Below are 21,301 nucleotides of genomic sequence, written 5' to 3'. Positions count from 1 at the left end.
GTGAGGGTGGGGGGTGAGGGGTGGGGGTGAAGGGTGGGGGGTGAAGGGGTGGGGGGTGAAGGGGGGTGGGGGGGTGAGGGGTGGGGGGTGGGGGTGGGGGTGAGGGGTGGGGGGTGGGGGGTGAGGGGTGAGGGGTGCCAGCGCTGCGGGTGGGATGAAGCGGGGGGAGGAGCGACAGTGCGCGAACGCCCTCAGAGCCTCTTCCCGCTCATCACCGGCCCCGCCCCCTTCCCGCTCCTCCAATCACCATCCCTGTTTCACCTGTCCGTCTCCACCCTCCCCAATCAGCAGCGCGATCTCGCTCCGCCTCCGCCAATCAGGAACCCGGCCCCGGGTCGCAGATTGATGACGAGCGGCGAGGCGGAGCGGGAGTGCGGTGGTGACCATGGCGGCGCTGAACCTCCAGCAGCCCAGCTACCTGCTGGTGAGTGGGGCCGGGTGGTGGTGATGGCCCTGTCCCTGTCCCTGCCCCTGCAGCAGCCCAGCTCCCTGCTGGTGAGTGGGGCCGGGGGGGGGTGGTGGTCCTGTCCCTGTCCCTGCAGCAGCCCAGCTCCCTGCTGGTGAGTGGGGCCGGGGGGGGGGGTGGTCCTGTCCCTGCCCCTGCCCCTGCAGCAGCCCAGCTCCCTGCTGGTGAATGTGAATGGGGCCGGGGGGGGGGGGGGTGGTGGTCCTGTCCCTGTCCCTGTCCCTGTCCCTGCAGCAGCCCAGCTCCCTGCTGGTGAGTGGGGCCGGGGGGGGGGGGTGGTGGTCCTGTCCCTGTCCCTGCCCAGCTCCCTGCTGGTGAATGGGGCCGGGGGGGGGGGGTGGTGGTCCTGTCCCTGTCCCTGTCCCTGCCCCTGCAGCAGCCCAGCTCCCTGCTGGTGAATGTGAATGGGGCCGGGGGGGGGGGGGGGTGGTGGTCCTGTCCCTGTCCCTGCAGCAGCCCAGCTCCCTGCTGGTGAGTGGGGCTGGGGGGGGGGTGGTGGTCCTGTCCCTGCAGCAGCCCAGCTCCCTGCTGGTGAATGGGGCCGGGGGGGGGGGTGGTGGTGGTGGTCCTGTCCCTGCAGCAGCCCAGCTCCCTGCTGGTGAATGGGGCTGGAGCCCCCGCACTGGGTCCGGGCTCCGGGGGGGACCAGGGCCCCACGCCCGGCCGCGGGGGTTGGGGGATGCCCCGTTATACAGGGCAGTGCCGGGGCTACACTCTGGGTCTTGTGGAAGGACGGATGTCAGTGCATTAGAAACAGCTCGGGGTGGTTGACAGACCTGGGATGGGGGAGGTTGGGCTTGTGTCCCCCTGGGAACGATGGTTGGGGGGTGCGGGGGCTGGGAACTGTGGCCAGCCAAGGAGGAACAGTTGGTGGATGGATGGGTGGGTTGGTGGGTGCGGGTGGTGGCTGTGAACTGTGTCTCCCCGGGAGGGACTGTGGTGGGGTTGGATGGGATCTGTGTCCTCCTGGGAGGGGCAAGAGTGGGTGGTCTGGGCTTGTGTCCCCTGGGAGGGAGGGAGTTTGTGTCCACTGGAGTTTCAATGAGTCAAAGGGGACTTGATTGTGATATCAGATCCTAAGGCGTCTGGGCAGGTTGTGGGTGGAGAGGGATTCTCCTCTAGTGGAAGAATCTACAACTTTTTTTTAATCCTCAGAGGGTGTGAATCGTTGGAACTCCCTCAAAGGGTAGAAGCAGAGTTGGAATATTTTGAAGCAGATAGATTATGGATAAGCAAAAGGTTATAGAGTCATTCAGCATGGAAACAGGCCCTTCAGCCCAACTCGTCCATGCTGACTGTGTTGCCCAGTGAGCTAGTCCCATCTGCCCGCGTTTGGCCCACAGCCCTCTAAACCTCTCCTATCCGTGGACTTCTAGAGATAAAATGTTAAACGTTGCTAATGTGCCCGCCTCAACCACTATCTCTGGCAGCTCATTCCAAATATGCACCACCCTTTGTGCGAAGAAGCTGCCCCTATGTCCCTTTTAAATCTTTTGTCTCTAATCTTAAACCTACACCCTCTTGTTCTTAGTGCCCCCTCCCTGGGAAAAGGACTATGTGCTTTCACCCTGTCTATGCCCCTCATGATCTTGTATACCTCTATTGGGTCACCCCTCAATCTCCTGCATTCCAGGGAATAAAGTCCTAGTTGCAGCCTCTCCTTGTAACTCAGGCCTCAACTCCAGACAACAACCTGATAAATCTTTTCTGCACTCTGTCTAGTTTAATAACATCTTTCCTATAACAGGGTGGCCAAAATTGTACACAATGCTCCAGGTGCGGCCTCATCAATGTCTTGTATAACTGCGACATAACCTCCTAACTCCTATATTCAATCCCCTGACCAATGAAGGCTAGCGTGTTAAACAGCTTCTTCACCACCCCATCTACCTGTGATGCCGTCTCCAGCATACACTGTACTTGCTCTTCCAAGTCCCTCTGTTCCATAACACTCTCCAAGGCCCTACCATTCACAGTATCTTGGTTTGATCTCCCAAAATGCTATACCTCACATTTATCTGGATTGAAAGCCATTTGCCAATCCTCAGCCCACATACCCAGCTGGTCGAGATCCCCCTGTAATTTTTGATAGCCTTCTACATCATCTGCAACGCCACCTATGTTAGTATCAATAGCAAACTTGCTAACTATGCCTTGTACGTTCACATCCACGTCACTTATGTAAATTACAAACAACAAATGTCCCAGCACTGACCCCTGTGGCACACCACTAGACACAGGCATCCAGTCCGAGAAACATCCCTCGACCATCACCCTCTGCTACCGACCACTGAGCTACTTATGAATCCGGTCAGCGATCTCTCCCTGGTTCCCATGCGATCTAACCTTCCAGACTAGCCTGCCGTGAGGGAACCTTGTCAAAGGCCTTGCTAAAGTTCATGCAGACAACATCCACTGCCCTACCCTCATCTACCCTCTTGGTTACCTCCTCACAAGATAACAAGACAAAGGAGCAGAAGTAGGCCATTTGGCCCGTCGAGTCTGCTCCGTCACTTCACCAAGAGCTAAACTATTCTCCCATCTAGCCCCAATTTCCAGCCTTTTCCCCATATCCCTTGATACCCTGACTAATTAGATACCTATCAATCTCCTCCTTAAACACCCCCACTGATCAGGCCTCCACAGCTGTACATGGCAACGAATTCCATAAATCGACGACCCTCTGGCTAAGGAAATTTCTCCTCATCTCTGTTCTAACTGGGTACCCTGTAATTCTAAGACTGTGTCCTCTAACCCTGGACTCACCCACCAAGGGAAACAACTTAGCCACATCTACTCTGTCCAGTCCTTTCAACATTCGAAATGTTTCTATGAGGTCCCCTCTCATTCCTCTGTACTCCACTGAGTACAGTCCAAGAGCTGACAAACACTCCTCATATGTAAGCCCTTTCATTCCAGGAATCGTCCTCGTAAATCTTCTATGAACCCTCTCCAACATCAATGCATCCTTCCTAAGATACAGGGCCCAAATCTGCACGCAGTGTTCCAAATGAGGTCTCACCAGTGCCCCATAGAGGTTACCCTCCTCGAAGAACTCCAATGACTTACCATGCAGAAAGCCATGCTGACTGTCCCGAATCAGACCCTGTCCTCTCCAAATGTTGGTAGATCCTGTCCCTGAGAATCCCCTCCAGCAACTTATCCACCACTGATGTCAGACTTCGCTGGCTTGTGGTTTCCTGGCTTGTTTTTGCTGCCCTTTTTAAACAATGGTACCACCTCAGCCACTCTCAAGTCCTCCGGAACCTCGCCTATAGCTGGAGATGAAGCAAAAAATCTCTGCAAGGGCCTCCAAAATTTCTTTTCTAGCTTCCCACAAGATCCGAGAATGCACTAGATTTCTTTACCTTATTGCACTTTGAGGCCTTAATACCTCCTCCGTGTTCGTATGTTGTCCACGACATCACTCATTTCCCCCATTTCCTTAACTTCCATTGTTTTCTCCACAGTAAAAACTGAACAGAAACATTCATTTAAGAACCTCACCCATTTCCTTTGGTTCCACACAGAGGGCCATGCTGATCTTAAAGGTGACCTATTCTCTCTCTAGCCACCCTTTTACTCAATATACCTGTAGAATCTCTTGGGATTTTGCCTCACCTTGCCTGCCAGATCTTTCTCATATCCTCTTTAAAGAAGGTGAAAGGACACTGGGTTAGATGGGAGCATGGAGCTGAGGTTACGGCCAGATCGGCCGTGATCTTGAATTGGGGAGTAGGCTGGTGTAGCTGCTTCATGCTGTCAGTCATATTTGTACCTGTACCGCCCAGACCCATATACCACAGTAGCACTCCCCTATCGTCGAGACTCTTGCCCCATGCTGCCCTCCAGACCTAGACCGATGCCCTGGACCCATTGCCCTAAGCAGGGCTGTATGGTCCCCTTGCACCCGTGCATGCTTGTGAGACGTGTGTATTCTCACCTGTAAATTGGTTGCTAATGCTTATCGACTGCTGCTTTACTTCCTGACACACATGCTGGTGGTGTATTTAATACTAAAGTGATCTCTATGTAATCAGCTGCACTTGTGGAAAATACCTCTTTGTGGTCTTGTGACACCTCCAAACATTTAACACCCATTGAAGAGCCATCACTGCTTTAATATAGTTAACATGGACAGCTTCTGTACAGGTAACAGCGAGGTAATGTGCAGCTAATCTGTTTTGATGATGTTGGTTATTTATTTATTATGTGACCAACTCTGTCCTCGACTGTAAAATAGTGCCTTTTTAATTCTCATGTTGACCAGAGGGAGCAGACAGACTTTCTTGGGTTTAAAGATTGCTCTGAAAATTGGCTCTTCTGTGTAGCCTTCCCTTCCCTCAGTGCTACGTTGTTGTGTCAGTGTACATTTTGTGCCGTGTCCCCTCAGCTTGAATCTGTGATCTACTTATTCTGGTGAAAGGCAGCCATTCATGAAGTCTAATGTAACAGCAAAGTTAAATCTTGATAAATCATTGGCAACTTAGCTCAAATATTGTGTCCAAATGACTATGTGGCAAGTGTTTGAAAGTGTGCAGAGAAATTTATCAGATTGTATCTGGTCTCGAAGAACAACCCCAGTTTCTCTGAGAGCAGAGCTTGGGGAGATTTAAAATGAATCCTCAAATTGAGTTCTCATCGAATAAATAAGTGAACCGGTGGACAGGGAAAATACAAAAGCTAGGGGAGCAAGGAGACCATTTCTCTTTCGCAGTGAGTTAAGAAAAATCACTTTCGTCCAATTTCCTCCAGCAGAGAATTGGATTTGTAGTGAAAGAAGGAAGAATTCTGGATTGTGAGGGAAGTGGTCTCTTCTGCTGCTGAGTTCTTGGTGTGGGTCCTAATTTTGCAACAAGTGGGTGCAGAAGAGGTTCACCAGGATGCTGCCTGGATTAGAGGGTGCAAGCTATAAGGAGAGGTTGGACAACATGGGTCGTATGGAGCATTGGAGCTGAGGGGAGACCGGGATAGTATTTTATAAATTCCTGAGAGGCAGAGATGGGTAGACAGTCAGAATCTTTTTCCCAGGGTAGAAATGTTAAATACTGGAGGGCATACGTTTGAGCTGAGAGGGGGAAAGTTTAAAGGAGATGTAGAGGGCAAGTATTTTTACACAATGTGGTAGGTGCCTGGAGTGGGCTGCTGGGGGTAGTGGCAGAAGTAGATATGATAGAGGCATTTAAGGGGCTTTTAGATGGACACTTTGTTTAATTTTTAGTTTAATTTGGGATTGTGTTTAGCGGCAGACATCGTGGGTTCCTGTGCTGTACTGTTCTATGTAAATTCCAGGCACCATCAGCCCTGCACGTGCTGACTTTGTGGTGATTGGTTCCCAATTCAACAAAACCTTTTAAAATTCTCGGCCTTGTCTTCACACATTCATGGACGTGACCCTTCCTGTAATTTTCTCAACCTTGTAACCATTTGAGATGTCAGTGCTCCTCTAATTTTGGCTCTGGGCCATCCTTGAATTTGCACCATTTGGGCTATGTCTTGGCTACCATGACCCCGTGGCTCTGGAATTCTTCCTTTATCATCTCTCTGATACTTCTCCTTGAAGACACTGCTGTAAAACCTACATGTTCAGTTAAGATTCTGGTGGTGGGCCCTAATATCCCTTTGTGTGGCTTAGTGTTTTTAGTAAAATCAGCTGTGATGAGTTGTAGTCACACAGCATGGAAACAGGCCCTTCAGCCCAACTCGTCCATGCTGACCAGGATGCTCATCCAAACTAGTCCCATTTGTCTGCTTTGGCCCATATCCCCCGACCTTTCCTATCCAGGTACCTCTCCAAATGCCTGTTAAAATGTTGTAAATGTACCTGCCTCACCCACATCCTCTGGCCAGCTCGTTCCACGTACTGACCACCTTCTGGGCGAAAAAGTTGTCCCTCAGGCTCCTTTTAAATATCCCCCTCTCACCTTAGACCTGTGGCCTCTAGCTCTTGATTCCCCAGCCCTGGGGAAAAAGACTGTGGGCATTCACCCCATCTATGCCCCTCATGATTTTATACACCTCTATTAGATCACTCTTCATTCTCCTACACTACAATGAATCAAGTCCTAGCCTGCTCAACCTCTCTCTGTTAATTCAGTCCCTCAAATCCTGGCAACATCCTCGTAAATCTGTTCTTCAGTCTTTCCAGCATAATGGCATCTTGGCCAAACCTGAACACAATATTCCAAATGCAAATTCCAAATCTTGTACAACTGCAACATAAACATCCCAACTGCTATACTCAGTGCCCTGACTGATGAAGGCCACCTTCTTCACGATCCTGTCTACCTGCGACACTACTTTCAGGGAACCATGTACTTGTACTCCTAGGTCCCTCTGTTCTACGACACTCCCCAGGGCCCGACCATCACTGTGAAAGTCCTACCCCCATTTGTCTTTCCAAAATGTAACATCTCACACTTATCTGAATTAAACTCCATTTGCCATTCCTCAGCCCACTTACCCAGCTGATCAAGATCTGCTGTAGATCCTGAACCATCTTCGCTGTCAATGATACCACCTATTTTAGTGCATCTGTAAACTTACTAACCATGGCTTGTTCATCTGTTGTGAGAAATCCACATGGCTGTCACGTGACAGTAATGACAATAAGCCCTGCTGACTGGAGGACGGCATTGCTCCTCAGATCGGAAGTGACACTAACTGTCAATCAAGGTGCGGCTCCACCCACCCTCAGGTGTGAGAGTACCTTTTGTCCTTCTGAAACTGGCCGTGACCATTGGCTGTGGCAGGAACCTTTGTCTTTGACCCCCCCCCCCCCACACCATTGGCTCATTTAGATCACAACAGTGAGGGTCCACCCAGCCTCCTAGCACCATAAAAAGGGCTGCATCCACTAGCCCTTCCTCTTTTGACAACCCCAGGAGAGTAGTGAGCCAACGCTGCAGAGATCATTGGTAAGAGTGCATCACCACATGGTCAGGGAGCATTTCACTCAGACTCGGGGAGCGTTAAGGGCCAATGCTAGCGTGGGACAGGCATTGGAGTGTTATATCCTGAAGTTGTACATTGTTATTGTGTGCTTGTTTGGTATCAGTGTGTGTGAGTGTATTTACCCAGCTGCGATTCCCCTGTCGTGTTCGTGGTATCCTGTGCGTGAGTGAGCGTGTGTCTGTTCCCATCCATTCTGTCCCGCGTTACCTTTGTGATTAAACTAGTTTTGGTCTACAAAGCTCGTGTCCAGAGTCCTTGATCCTTAAGACAGTAAAGAACGATTTCCACACAACAACATCCCTCATCAAATCACTGATATAGATGACAAATAGCAATGAGTCCAGCACTGATCCTTGGGTAACATCACTAGTCACAAGCCTCTAGTCCAACAAACAACCTTCCACCGTCACCCTCTGCTTTCTACCATCAAGCCAATTCTGTATCCAATTAGCTAGCGCTCCCTGGATCCCATGTGATCTAACTTTCCATAGCTGCCAACCATGCAGAACCTTGTTAATGGTCTTACTGAAGTCCATATAGACTACATCTACCGCCCTGCCCTCATCGACCTTCTTGGTTACTTCTTCAAAAAACTCAATCAAATTCACGAAACATGATATCCTATGCACAAAGCTGTGTTGACTACCCCTAATCAACCCTTGTCTTTCCAAATGCATGTATATCTTATCCGTCAGAATCTCCTGCAGTAACTTACTTGCCACAGCTTGGGACACTTTCCTAACTAAAGGTGCTTTATAAACTGGAGTTGTTCTTCATTGTGAACCCCATCACCAATTTCCTCTGGCTTTAACAGATTTTGAAGTACTTAGATCTGTATCCCTTTCTTTTACTTGGGTGTATACCTTCTCTAAATTAACTTTGCTTCTGTTTTTTGGTTATTTGAAATATATTACTGTGGAATTCATCACTTCTGAACTCCTCCCACCATTTTTGTTTTGGGTTCTTTCTTGTCCAAAGACTTTCTCATAAAAGAATAAAAGTATTCTCTTTTCTACAGGCACTTCTTAAAGCAGATGGTGTGGTCAAGTCTACATTTCAGAGATGCCTGGATTATCCAAGGTGATAGAAGACTACTCTGCCAAGGTACAAAGTGATTGTGTTTGGTCCCTTTGGTCTGCAAAGCAGAATCAGGTTTATTATCACTGAGATAATTTGTCCTTAGTGATGGATGCCGCCTTCTTGAGGCACCACCTCTCGAAGATGTCCTCAATGGTGTGGAGGGTTGTGCCCATGATGGAGCCGGCTGAGTCTACAACCCTCTGCAGTCCTCTTTCGATCCTGCGCATTGGAGCCTCCATCCCAGGCAAGCGATGCAACCAGTCAGAATGCTCTCCACTGTACATCTAGAAATTTGCAAGAGACTTGGTGACATCCCAACTCTCCTCAAACTCCTAATGAAGTAGAGTCGCTGGCATGCCTTCTTTGCTTTCTCCCTTTCCTCTCGGGCCAGTCTTCAGTGGGTTTATCTTCTACTGGAGACACGAGAGAGCAGATGCTGGAATCTGGAGCAGCACACAATCTGCTGGAGGGACTCAATGGGTCAGGCAGCATCTGTGGAGGGAAATGGACAGTTGATGTTCTGGGTCAAGATCCTTCATCTGGATTGAAAGAAGGGAGAGAGCTGGTTTACAAAGGTGGAGGGAAGGGGTGGAGCAGGAGCTGGCAGGTGACAGGTGGATCCACGTGAGGAGGGTGATAAGCAGATGGGGGGGAGGGGAGAGTGGAAATGGTGTCAGAAGCTGGGAGGTGATGGGTGGAAGTGACAAAGGGCTGAAGATGATGGAATCTGATAGAAGAGGATGATGGAGCCTGGGATAGAGGTGGAGAGGGGAACCAGTGGGAGGAGGGTGTGGGTGATGGACACTCTCTCCCCCTGGAGCAAGACCTGGAGGGTGATGGGCACTACATACTGGCTATCTTCATCTTTCCGTCCAGAAACTTGACCTGGAATGTCAACTGTACATTTCCCTCCATCGATGCTGCCTGACCTGCTGAGTTCCTCCTGCAGTTTTGTGTGTTGCTCTTATCTTCCCGTGGGTCCAAGTACCATCCTTCCAGTGATCCTAATGAGAGCCCGGTTCAACCATGGGGATGAAGTTGGGCCTGACCCTTGTTCCCAGGTTTCAATCTTCCTAGTTTTCTTTCCCTGGGAATCCTGTTATAGTGTCCTGATCAAGAGTTAACAGCAGGGACTGAGAGTGGCTTGATTCGCAATTGGATGCGTGCACAGCCCATCAAGGAAACATTCTTTAGTTTTGTTTTAATTTAATTTTTTTGTGTGAACCTTTTTGCATCTTTTCCAGGAACTCCATTTAATTTTCCCTTGGCTAATGGAGACTGTCTTTGGGACCCACGATGGAACGGCTGTGGGTTGGAACTTGCGGTACTTGCAGGGCCGAAACAACCCAAATGATTATGCAGCTGTGGTGGAGTTCTTGGATCCCAGGTATGGTGGTTCTATCCATCTGAACTGGGAGTGTAGAGCAGGACACTGACTCCTGGGGACCTACTAAAGTTGTAAGACTCACTTGCCACATTACACACTGCCTACCTTGGCACCTTGCTGAGCATGGTCTGACACTTGCTCTGCCGGGAGATTAAGTGAGCAGTACATCACTCTGGGAAGGAAACTCCGCACAGCGCAAGTCTCCGTATTTAATGGGTGTAAGGATCTGTGCAAAATAAGTTAATTTAGTAGGGTTCAGGATTGAAGAATCTATATACGCCATTCCTTTTCTATTTACCACTGTGGTGCTCCCAGTGGCTTTTAGCCAAGTGGGCAACACCATCACTTTATTTCCCATAGCTGTCCATGATGTGGCGGTGCCTGTGGGAAGCTCAGATGGCAAGTCTTCCATTCAGTGGTGGCATTTGTTGCTTTCTGATTAACAATGTGTTGCTTTAAAAAAAATTATGAAAGGAAGACTTGCATTTAAATAGCAATGTTCACAAGATCAGGATGTCTCAGTGCTTTATGGCCAGTTAAGAGCTTTTAAAGTGTATGCTTACTGTAAGAAATATTAGTAGCTATATATCAGCTTCGTGTTCCTTGCGCATGGCTGTACATGTAAACCAATGCCATTGCTTTCATTTACTGAGTCAAAATGAGGCTGACTATTCTGCCAGGTCCAGCCACCTAAACCCCACCTCCATTCTCTCCCCTCACTCTTTCACTGGCTTGCACTGCTGAGTCCCGCATGATGTTCAGTGTGGCCTGAGCTGAAATCCCCATTGGTCAGTTGTTGCTGCTCATCTCTTCCTGTTTGTGGAAGCACTTTGCCTTTGATACAGGGAGGTCTTGTCCAATCTTCCTTGTGAATGAGTGTTTTAGTTTCAGTTGACAAGTTTACATGATATTGAGGTAGTTACAGCTATATTGGAGGTGTCAATCACTTCAATGGGACAGTGGGACACCTGACTGGATTCCACCAGTTTCGATGATGGGACATAATTGGCAATTTTCCACTTTGTGTAGTTGTCAGTGTCACAGCCGGTTAGGGGAATGGCAAGTTCTGGAGCTCGGATCTTCATATTGCTAGTTGAATGTTGTGAGGATTCTTTCCTTTCACTTTATCCTGTACATCTGGCCAAGTGTGGAGTGAATAAGATTATCTGACGGCACGCCTCTCTGAGGAGAAGGAAGAGATGGTTCGTCCATTTGGAAGGTGTTGCGAACATTCACCTTGTTTTTTGTGCTCCTAAACTGAATCCTGCCGTTATTGATGACGGCGGCATTTGTGGAGCCACTGTGTCCTTTATCATTGTTCTCTGTTTGTGACTGGATGGAGCAGGACTGCAGAGCTTTGATCTGATCTACTGACGTGGCATTACTTGGCTGTGTCTGCAGTGTGCTGCGTTCACTGATGATCACGTGGTCTGGTGCTGAGACATCAGGTTTGCACTCTAATCATGGGGATGTCTGCAGCCATTCATTTGCACTAAGCTTGGCTTGGTTTGCTGGTACTGGGTGGAGCCTTCATTAGCTGGGGTATGGAATAGAAAGAGCAGGAACGTTATGGGCAAACATAAAAACGTTGGTTAGGCCACACCAAGAGTATTGTGTGCAGTTCTGATCCCTACACTGAAGAAAGGGCGCAGAGGGAATTCACCAGAATGCTTCTGGGATGGAGCATTGTCAATTATAAGGAAGGTGGGTGGGCTGGGATTGTTTCCCTTTGAGTCAAGGAGGCTGGGGTTTTACCTGGCTGGGGTATACAAATTGAGGGGCATAGATGAGGTAGATGTGAGGAGGTTTTCCCATTAGCAGCAATGCCTGCAACCAGAGGGCATAGATTTAAGGTGAAGGGTAAGAAATTTTGGAGGGGATTTGAGGATTATTTTTCACCCAGCGGGTGGTTTAAACCTGGGGTGCACTGTCTGGTGGAGGTAGATACTCGCACTGTGTTTAGAATCCTACTTTGTACAGCACAGAAGTGGGCCCTCTCAGCCCACCTTGTCCATAATACCGTGATGCCCTCTACACTAATCCATTTGCCTGCGTTAGGCCCATAATCTCTCTACAACTTTCCTATCCAATGCCTTTGAAACCTTGTAATTGTATCTGCTTCTATCACCTCAACTAGCAGCTCGTTCTGGATAACTACCACCTCTGTGGGGAAAACTTACCCCTCAGATTCCTTTAAATTTTTCCCTCTCAACATAAACCTATGCCCTCTAGTTCAAGACACCGATCCTACTCATGCCCCTCGTACTCTTATAAACCTCCGTAAGGTCACCCTCAGCATTTTTGTTCCAGTGAGAACAAACCCAGCCTATCCAATCGCTCCTTGTAACCACAAGCCCTCCATTCCAGGCAATATAGAACGTAGACAAGTACAAAACAGGAACAGGCCCTTCAGCCCATGATGTCTGTGTCGAGCATGATGCCAAATTAGACACTCCCTTCTGCTTGCACATGACCCCTCCCTCCATTTCCTGCATATTCATGTGCCTATCTAAGAGCCTCTCGAACACCAGTGTCATATCTGCTACCACTACCAACCCTGGCAGTGCATTCCAGGCGTCCTTCACTCTTCTTAAAAAAAAAACATGCCCTGCACATCCACTGTAGACTTCCCCCCTCACCTAAAGCTATGTCCTCTACATTTCTACCCTAGAAGAAAGATTCTGATTTGTCTACCCTATCTATTACCTCTCCTAATTTTATAAACTTTTATTAGGTCTCCCTTCAGCTTCTGGCACTCCAGAGAAAACAACCCAACCTCTCCTCCATGCCCTCTAATCCAGGCAGCATTCTGGTGAACCTCTTCTGAACTCTCTCGAAAGCCTCCACATCCTTCCTGTCAAGGGGCAACCAGAACTGCACACAATACTCCAAGTGTGGGCCTAACCGAAGTTTTGTACAACTGCAACCTAATGTCCCGGTGCTTGTGCTCAATGCCTTGGCCTAGGAAGGAAAGCTACAACAGCCTTCACTATCCTATCCACCTGTGTGGCTACTTCGAGAGCTATGAACTTGCACCCCAAGGTCCCTTGTACATCAATGCTCCAAAGGTCTTCCTTATACACTATGTGCCCTACTAGAATTTGCTTTTCTGAAATGCACTGCCTCACACTTGTCTGGATTAAATTCCATCTGCCACCTCTCTGCCCAGCTCCAGCTGATCCCTGTGCCCTGTATCCTTAGACAACCTTCTACATTATCTACGACTCCATCAATTTTCGTGTTGTCTGCAAGCAAATTACTTATCAGGCCACTTACGTTCTCATCCAAAGCATTATTATATATATTACAAACAACCAGGTCCCAGCACCAATCCCCGTGGTACACCACTTCTTACAGACTTCCAGAAAAACATCCATCCACCACTACCTTCTGTCTCCTATCAGCATGCCAACTTTGGATCCAATTTGCCAACACTCCTCAGATCCTTCTGCCTTAACCTTGTCAAAAGCCTTACTGAAGTCTACCATGTCTAATGCACTGCCTTCATCAGTTTTCTTAGTTCTCTCCTCAAAATAAAACTCAGTCAGATTTGTGAGACGTGATGTCCCCTGCACAAAACCGTGTTAACTGTGCATCTGCGACAGGGTGCAGTCATGTAGCATTCATGCTGCTGATGGTACGCTCACTTTGTCGGCTGTGTCCCTAGCAGTGTAACCAGCTTGGTCAGTGATGTTGCAGGTGCACTCTTGGTTTTGGACAATAACACCCCAACCAGAGTAGATTCTGTGCCCTTGGTCAATGTGGAAGGGAGCTAACTCATTAGGTGGTTGATAATTAGCACAAGGTTTTCCTGTCTGTGCTTGATATAATGCCATAAGACTCTGGCTCTGGTTGAAGGACAGTATCTAGCAGGGGAAGATAAAGCAGTGTAACATTGACAGGTAGGATCCTTAGAGTATGACTATGTTGGCCTATTGTTTAATAGTCCATGCAACAGCTTCCTAATTGTTGTACAAGTTTCTGGACTTTGCAGATTTGTCTGACTGGATATAATCAGAATCTAGGCTGAATCTGGTGTCTTTGTTTGATGTAGTTATTTTATCATGGTAGTTTGGTGCAACTGGCTACTTGCTCAGAACATTTAAGAGTTGGCCACATTGCTGGAATCAAAGGTGAAGCCAGGTAAACATGATGGGTTCCCTTCTCTAAACGTCTTTAATGCAGTAGCTGGATTTTTAAACACAGTGGCATTGGCACCATGCAATCTTGCTCTTTTGGTAGCAAGGAAAGGCAGCACACAACTTATCTCCAAGGATGAAATACTTAGGATGGGAATCAAAACACAATGTAGCAATTTGCGCATTGTGCCAAATTTCCTTAAATGCTTGATATCCACATCAAGTCTTTTGGATGCTGGTGGAAGGGGGGTCTGTTTCAGCACAGGGTCACATGGTTACAACATTCCATTTGCTTTTTTCACTAAGTCACTGAGTGGTTTGTTCCCTGCCACAGGACTCCCGTGACTTCACAGGTTGGGAGTCCTCTCATTGTCAATCCCACTGCCACCATTTACTGGGTAAACCATGGTACAGTGCAGTGTAGGACTTTGGACATGAGGAGTAGTTGAGAGTAGTGGGGCCTATTGCAACTTTCATTGTAGCATAATGCAGTGTTAAAGTCAAAAAGACGTTGAGCTGGTTAATCGCCATCACGTTTCTGGAGTGTTAGTGAGATCAGTGTTTGATGATCTGTTACTACTCGCTGATCTTCTCCCTCAGTAAGTGAAGGTCAGATGTATCCAAGGTCAAATCAGGTCATACATCCCAAGGTATAATTAGACCAGAATGAGCCAATGTAAATTGGGCCCCTGTTTCAGGCAGCATCTGTGGAATGAGAAACAAAGTTAATACTTCACGTCTGAGACCCTTCATCGGAGCTGGGAAAATCTGAAGGGTCTTCAGCCTGAAGCATTATATCTCCTTGCACAGATGCTGTCTGTCCTGTTGAGTGCTTCCAACATCACTTTTATCTCAGCATCTGCGTTCATTGATCTTCCTATATACTTGCTGTGCTGTAGTTACTGCCTTAAAGAGTGAATGTGAAAGATTTAGGTGAGCGATGATTTGTTCGGGTGTTCACTTCAGTGACAGCTGCCTCATTGATGGAAGGTTAGTTTTATCCCCACATCTTTCGTTAGAAGGCAGAACCTAGGATGTTGCGTATTCTCTAAAGAACTCTGGATCATGGATGTGTTTTGGTTCTGTGAAGTGAAACCTGTTTCATATTTGGTGACTGTTGTGTTGTTATGAATGTCCTAGCAGATATTTAGCATTCAATTTCCATCATTAAAATATTTAGTCATTTAGCTAATCATTTTGTGTGGGATGCTGTGCCACTAGGTTTGTGTTTCCTGGCATTGAACAATGACAGCATTTCAGAAATGTTTAACTGGCTGTAAAACTCCTTGTGGTAGTAACTATAGAAAATTCTGGAAAAACACAAGTCAGTCCACATCTGTGGGAAGAGAAACAGAGCTAACGTTTCAGGTCGAAGGCGCTTCCTCAGAACAACAGTGTCTTCAAAGACTTGACGTGTTAGCTCTGTTTCTCTTCCCACAGATGTGGCCTAATCTGCTATTTCCAGAATTTTCTATTTTTATTTTAGATTTCCAGCATCTGCAGGTTTTTTTAATTTTCAAACTCTTGGGTATCCTGAGGCTGTGATGGACACTACATAAATCCGACTACCTGTTTTTATTCTCTGCTTACTCCATCTTTTGACTTGAAACAAAAAAAAAGTCCTCTTTCTTGTGTTTGACAGTGGCCCAATGATGAAGTTGGTTTATAAACTGCAGGCTGAAGATTATAAGTATGAATTCCCCATCACGTATCTTCCTGTAAGTATGGGAAACAAGATTAAATGATGAATTGTTCTGTGACAGAGGTTAAATGGTGTGCTGGATTATGACATTTTTAAATGAGTATCTTGTGTCACGTCAAAGGAAGATTTTTACAGAAGGAGCAGTTGCAGTTGAGGACCAGAGTTTCCAGGTTTGTGTGAAGCCAAGCTGGCCCTAGCTATACCAGCCATAAGGAAAATCTGTGCTGCACAGGGAAACATGGTGTGGCTCCCATCTGTTGGCAGCTGTACGACAGTCTACTTGAATAGATTTTCCGTGAAGACATCCATCGATACCTCCTACCTCATGACATTGTTGTAACCCCATCAGTACAGGGATGGCAGGTGTTCAGGGCGGGTCACTTGAGTAGCTTGGGGTAGCCCAAGATTCAATTTATCAAAAAGGAATTGGACAAGACTGCTTCCAACCACAGTACTCTACCTATAGCAGTTACCAGGTAGGCACACGTGAAGTACATAAGCAGGCCCGTCTTCGCGTGGGATGGTATTGAGAACTGAACCCATGCATTGGGAGCACACACAAACCCTGGGTAAATGATAGAGCCCTCTTGCCTGCCCTGTCCTGTCCTGCAATCTGGCCCACTGTGGCAACTTCTGCAAATCCCACTGGCCTCACTAACACCTCAGAACCCGCAGAACTGAAGCAGGAGCAGGTCATCCTTGATCCTGAGAGATTCCTTAAGAAGCCAGCTCGTTGGTGTCACCTTTTACAATGCTCCCACATCACACTCCAAGCCTTTTGAAAAGTTTGTGAAGGGTAGTGTGCCTAGGAGCAATTGCCTGATGTATCAGTGACCTGTTCTGTAGGTTGAACCATCTCCGTTAACCAATACCGCCTGCCTATGGGTGTGAAATCAACTCCCAATCCAGGATTTCGTGATTCTGTTGTGACAGGCATTATTTAAAACTTATCCCTTATTACAATAGTGAATGTCAGGCTGGTCAGCCTGTAGTTCTCTGGCTCAGGTTTGTCAAAAAACAAACCAGGAGCCAGAATAACCCAAACAGTATGAATGTGAGTTAACGCGAGACTTCAGAGCTGGTGTGATCTTTGGTCTCAACTTTGTTTTTCCTTGATCTGTTGTGGCTCATAAACCTATCTCTACCTTGAACATAATGACTCGGCACCCACAGATCTGTTTAGGGAATTCCAAAGGTTCACAATCTTCTGAGAAAAGTAATTCCTCATCTGTTGTAAGTGGATGACTCCTTATCCTAAGACTCTGCCCATTCTAGGATCCCTCACCAAGAACAAAAATGGCCTTTGTGTCCACCTTTGAGTCCTTCCAGAGTTTTATGTTTCAGTGCGATCTCTTCATTTTCTGAGCTTTAGAGAGTACAAACCTATTCTGCTCAATCCAGCGTTGTAAGGCAACCCCTCATCACAGGTCAGTCCAGTGATGAAACTGAAAACGCAGGAAATGCTCAGCAAGTCAGGCAGCATCTGTGAAGGGAGAAACAGGGTTAATGTTTCATCCTGATGACCTTTTCATCAGGGTGGGGAGAAGTTAGAGGAGAGAACAGTTTTATAGGTCGCAGAGAACGTGGTGCGGGAGGGATTGACTGATGCAAGACGTAGTGGAGACAGCTGACAGGATGGGAATGGCTGGTGAAGAGCAAAAGGTGTGCATGGGGATGGTGTAGGTGTTTATACCATCCCCACACACTCTTTTTATTCTCCAGCTTTTACTGCTCTCTTTTTATCAGCTGTGCCATCACTGAAACTGACTTTACAAATGTTATCTCAACATGGAATTCTCACAATTTTGAGCTCCCCAATCTATCCAAAAATGACATTGACTATTGGTAATAAAATAGCTAATAGTGCTGAACACTTCACCTAGAACATAAACAGTGCAGGATCCTAAAACACTGCAACATTATTTTCCAGCAGCTTGGCCTGAGAATTGCTTAGTAGCTGTCTTGCAGCCTCCTGCAATGGCCCTAACAAGCTCTGACTTCTGTCAGAGCAAAAGCTTTTACTAAAGCTGTCACGTTTCAATACCATCTTCATTTCCAGATATCTCAAAGGCAGTCGAGTTTATTGTCATCTGCACAAGTCCACGTGTGCACAGGTGCAATGAAAAACTTACTTGCAGCAGCATCACAGGCTCATAGCATCAGATAAGCAGCATTCACAAGAAAGACATTAAATTATGCATAATTTTTACAGGGAAGAATACAATTAGAATAACAAGTTCATTTTTAGTACAAAATGATCATAGTGTGGCTGAGCTGTAGTGACTGGGGTTGTGCAGTTTGGTTCAAGAAGCGAATGGTTGGAGGGAAGTTAATGAACCTGGTGGTGTGGGGCTTCAGGCTGCTGTACCTCCTGTTGTCATCTTCATCCAGTTATGTGTATGTGCATAAAATATCTATGTGGTTAACATTCTTGTGGCAGGTTTGTGTAAAGTATGTCCAGTCAAATGCTTCACTGAGAATCTTAATGTTTTCTAATTTAAGCCTGTGTTTGTATTTCTCAGGGTCCCGTGAAGGCATCGCTCCAAGAGGGTGTCCTACCAGACTTCCCATTGTATCATAACAAGCTGCAGTTCCCCCTCTCGGCACTGACCAGTCTCAGTCTCTCACTCAGTATCCTCTCTCAAGCTTGTGTATTTGAGTGGTGCCCTCTGCATAACTCACTGGTATTTCTTCTCAGCGTGAATAGCTAGTTCCAGCACTTTTACTGCTGATATACATGCTGTTTTTTGTTATTTCCAAAAGAGGCTTTTTCATAAATGTTTGTATTTTTAAGTTTGAAATCCTTTTTATAATCCATTAGTGGCTGGAAATGGCTGTATTTGAGCACCTTACTGTGTGCTTACTGCATCTTCCAGCTGTAAAGTCTCAGGCTGTAATTTGCACTTGTATCTTCCCACTCCAAGTAGTCCAAAGGAGAATAACAGGTACAGATCATATTAATGGTGTCTAAAAATGTGAACAATTTGGATGTCGGGATGACTGTGTGGGTGTTAGTAGTATTTAAAACTAGTTTGTAATTGAGCATAGAGGATGGACATTTCGGGCCCTTGGAGTTGAGCTAGGGACACCCACACTGAAACCACAAATCCTACTTTGTTGTGGTTATGATACTGGACTAGATCCTGCTGTGGGAATGCATGAAATTGGGAAAGTTGTCAGTTGGCACCACAAATATGAAAGCTGCCACACTGCGGCAATAAATCAGACAGGCTAACCCTGCCCTTCCAGTAAAAGAATCCAGGCACCTACTGCATCTGCTTCATGTCCCCCTCCAGTCCTTTCTCCATAGATGCTGCCTGACCCTGGAGAATATTTCCTCTAATATTTGTCACACTCTGGTAGTTGATTCTTAATCTTTCCAACTCTGTTTCCCATCTGTGCTCATTCCCCCTCCTCATCCTTGGTACTCTTGCAATACATCCTTTCTGCACCCTAAGGTCATGTATCCTTTCTACAGTGTAATGCCCACAACTGAACGATACCCTGTAGCTGAACCTGTGAATGGTTAACACATTCTTTGGTATACTCTATGCTTAGCTTTTATAAAGCCAAACATCCAAACACCCTTTATAACAATATTTCAGGTTGCTGTCACCTTTGACGTGCATGAATTTTGTTCCGAGGAGGTAGTATGAAAATGTATTAGAATTGGTTCCCTAGTTTGAATTCACATCTGCTTTGCTTGGACTTTCAAATGTCTTTGCATGTAAGACTTAATCGAACTGGCCTGACCTGTCCCCTCCTAACACAACTAAAGAATCCAATTACATTTGTAAAAAGTATTTCTTTATTTAAAAACATGTGCTGGCTTGCTGGAGCCACCAAATTTGTTACGTAATAAAATCATAGTGCCCATGTACTGATACTGTGTAAAGTACTGAGCTGGTGAGAAGTGCTGAAATGTTATATTGGTAATAGCTATGTGACAGCTGAGGCATTAACTAATAATGGAGAAGCTGTGATGTATGGCTTTTGGTTTTGTAAAATGTAAACATGTGTTTTATCCTTGACCTGTGTGACAAGACCCTTTGAATATTATTTCTTCAATTTGCTATGCACCTTACTGCACACGGGTAAGTGGCTGCTGCTACATGTGTGACAGTACAGACTAAATCATATTGTGGCCTGGGTGTTTCACCCACTCCCCAGCAGATGGGCATGTCCTTTCTTAAGGTAAAACATGTTGCCCATATGTGTCTATATGTTGTTCTGTAAAGATCTCCATTCTAATTCTACATTATTGATAGAAAGGAAAGTCAACGTGGGCGTGAGCTGTTTCACACTCTACAATGTTGTTTGATCCATTCCTACCTTGCTGTTCTGTTGCTGAAACCTGCATCCACGCCTTTATTAATACACCACTTGAATATTCCAAAGTTCTTCTGGCTGCTTACCTTCCACAAACTTGAGCTCATTCAAAACTGCCCATGCGATCGTCATCCATTATCTCGTGCTTGCTGATTTACTTTTGGCTCCCAGTCGGATCTGGATCTTAAATGTTCTCGTCTTTTTTAAATCCCTCCATGACCACATCCCCACCTTCCCTCAATCCTTGTAGCCCCGATCCTTATCCTCCGTGCAGCCCTAATCTTCCTGTCTGCAATGGCAGCCCTGCCTTCAGCTGCCAAGGCCCTTAGCCCAGGATGTTACTCCATAACTCCTCTGCCTCCTACCTCCTCGAAGAGGCACCATAAACGGTGCCTTCAGGTGTTTTTACTTATCAAAGTTCCACTGTATATGTTGAATTTAATTAATAGTCATTGATGTTAATGGATATTTGGCGGCAAGGACAGAGGAGGGTTTATCAGACTTTTGGGACAGGTGAGGAATTCATGCTTCATAAACTCGTTTCCTGGTTGGATAAAACTGCATGCTTCACACAGACTGTAAGGGGCTGGACTAGTTTATTGCATTTCGTTGCGGCTCCCTATAGTGTTGTCACTTCCCATTACAGAATTGCCCACCAGGACAGCTCTTCAGCACCTCGGATAGTGCCTATTTTGTGGTAGTTGATCGGTATCTGAAATACTTCCTTCCAATAGAAGGGAGTGTGCCACCATCGCCTTTCATGAATGCCTGTGGCAGCGTCTCTCCCCCAGCACCGAGGTATGTGTGCTCCATCTCTCTGACTTCTGTCATTCTGTTGAATGTTATCTGCATGGCAGACCATTGATCTGTTGTCTGACACAGGGCTGGGCTTAAGGTTAGGGATAAAATGTGTTCGTTTTTGTGCGGCAATCCTGTTTTAGAGCTGAAGAAATGCAATACCTTTCTCACTCATTTTCTGCCTGTCATTTCAGTATGGAGATTTCATCAGTACATTGTGCTGATGAGCGTGTGCTGAATGTTGATGTAATCAAGGACTTGCTTGAGATGGTTATTGAGAAATTGCCTGGATTAGCACAATCCTGCAGGCTCTTTGTTGATGCATGTTGGTAGGGGCAGAGGAGGGAGTGGAGTTGCTGAGTGCTTGAGAGAGCTGGATTAACATCAGCAAAGATGTAGTCCATAGGATGGTGTTTAGACAAGGTTTACTGGGAGAGCTGGATGAC

General features: G+C 46.7%; 1 protein-coding gene across 1 annotated transcript in view; it reads left to right on the top strand.

Moving 5' to 3' along the window:
• The first annotated feature begins 385 nt into the window (after positions 1-385).
• smpd4 (sphingomyelin phosphodiesterase 4) overlaps positions 386-21,301 on the top strand; it is a 72,504-nt gene continuing 51,588 nt past the window's right edge. Inside the window, 7 exon segments of the mRNA XM_052032484.1 lie at positions 386-424; positions 8,439-8,493; positions 8,496-8,524; positions 9,745-9,887; positions 15,669-15,744; positions 18,251-18,379; positions 20,704-20,855. Coding sequence (XP_051888444.1) covers positions 386-424; positions 8,439-8,493; positions 8,496-8,524; positions 9,745-9,887; positions 15,669-15,744; positions 18,251-18,379; positions 20,704-20,855 — 623 coding nt within the window.

Source organism: Pristis pectinata, chromosome 17 (assembly GCF_009764475.1).
Source record: "Pristis pectinata isolate sPriPec2 chromosome 17, sPriPec2.1.pri, whole genome shotgun sequence".
NCBI classification, from domain to species: domain Eukaryota; kingdom Metazoa; phylum Chordata; class Chondrichthyes; order Rhinopristiformes; family Pristidae; genus Pristis; species Pristis pectinata.
The sequence above is the reverse complement of the archived record's forward strand: the minus strand, read 5'-3'. Positions and strand labels throughout refer to the sequence as shown.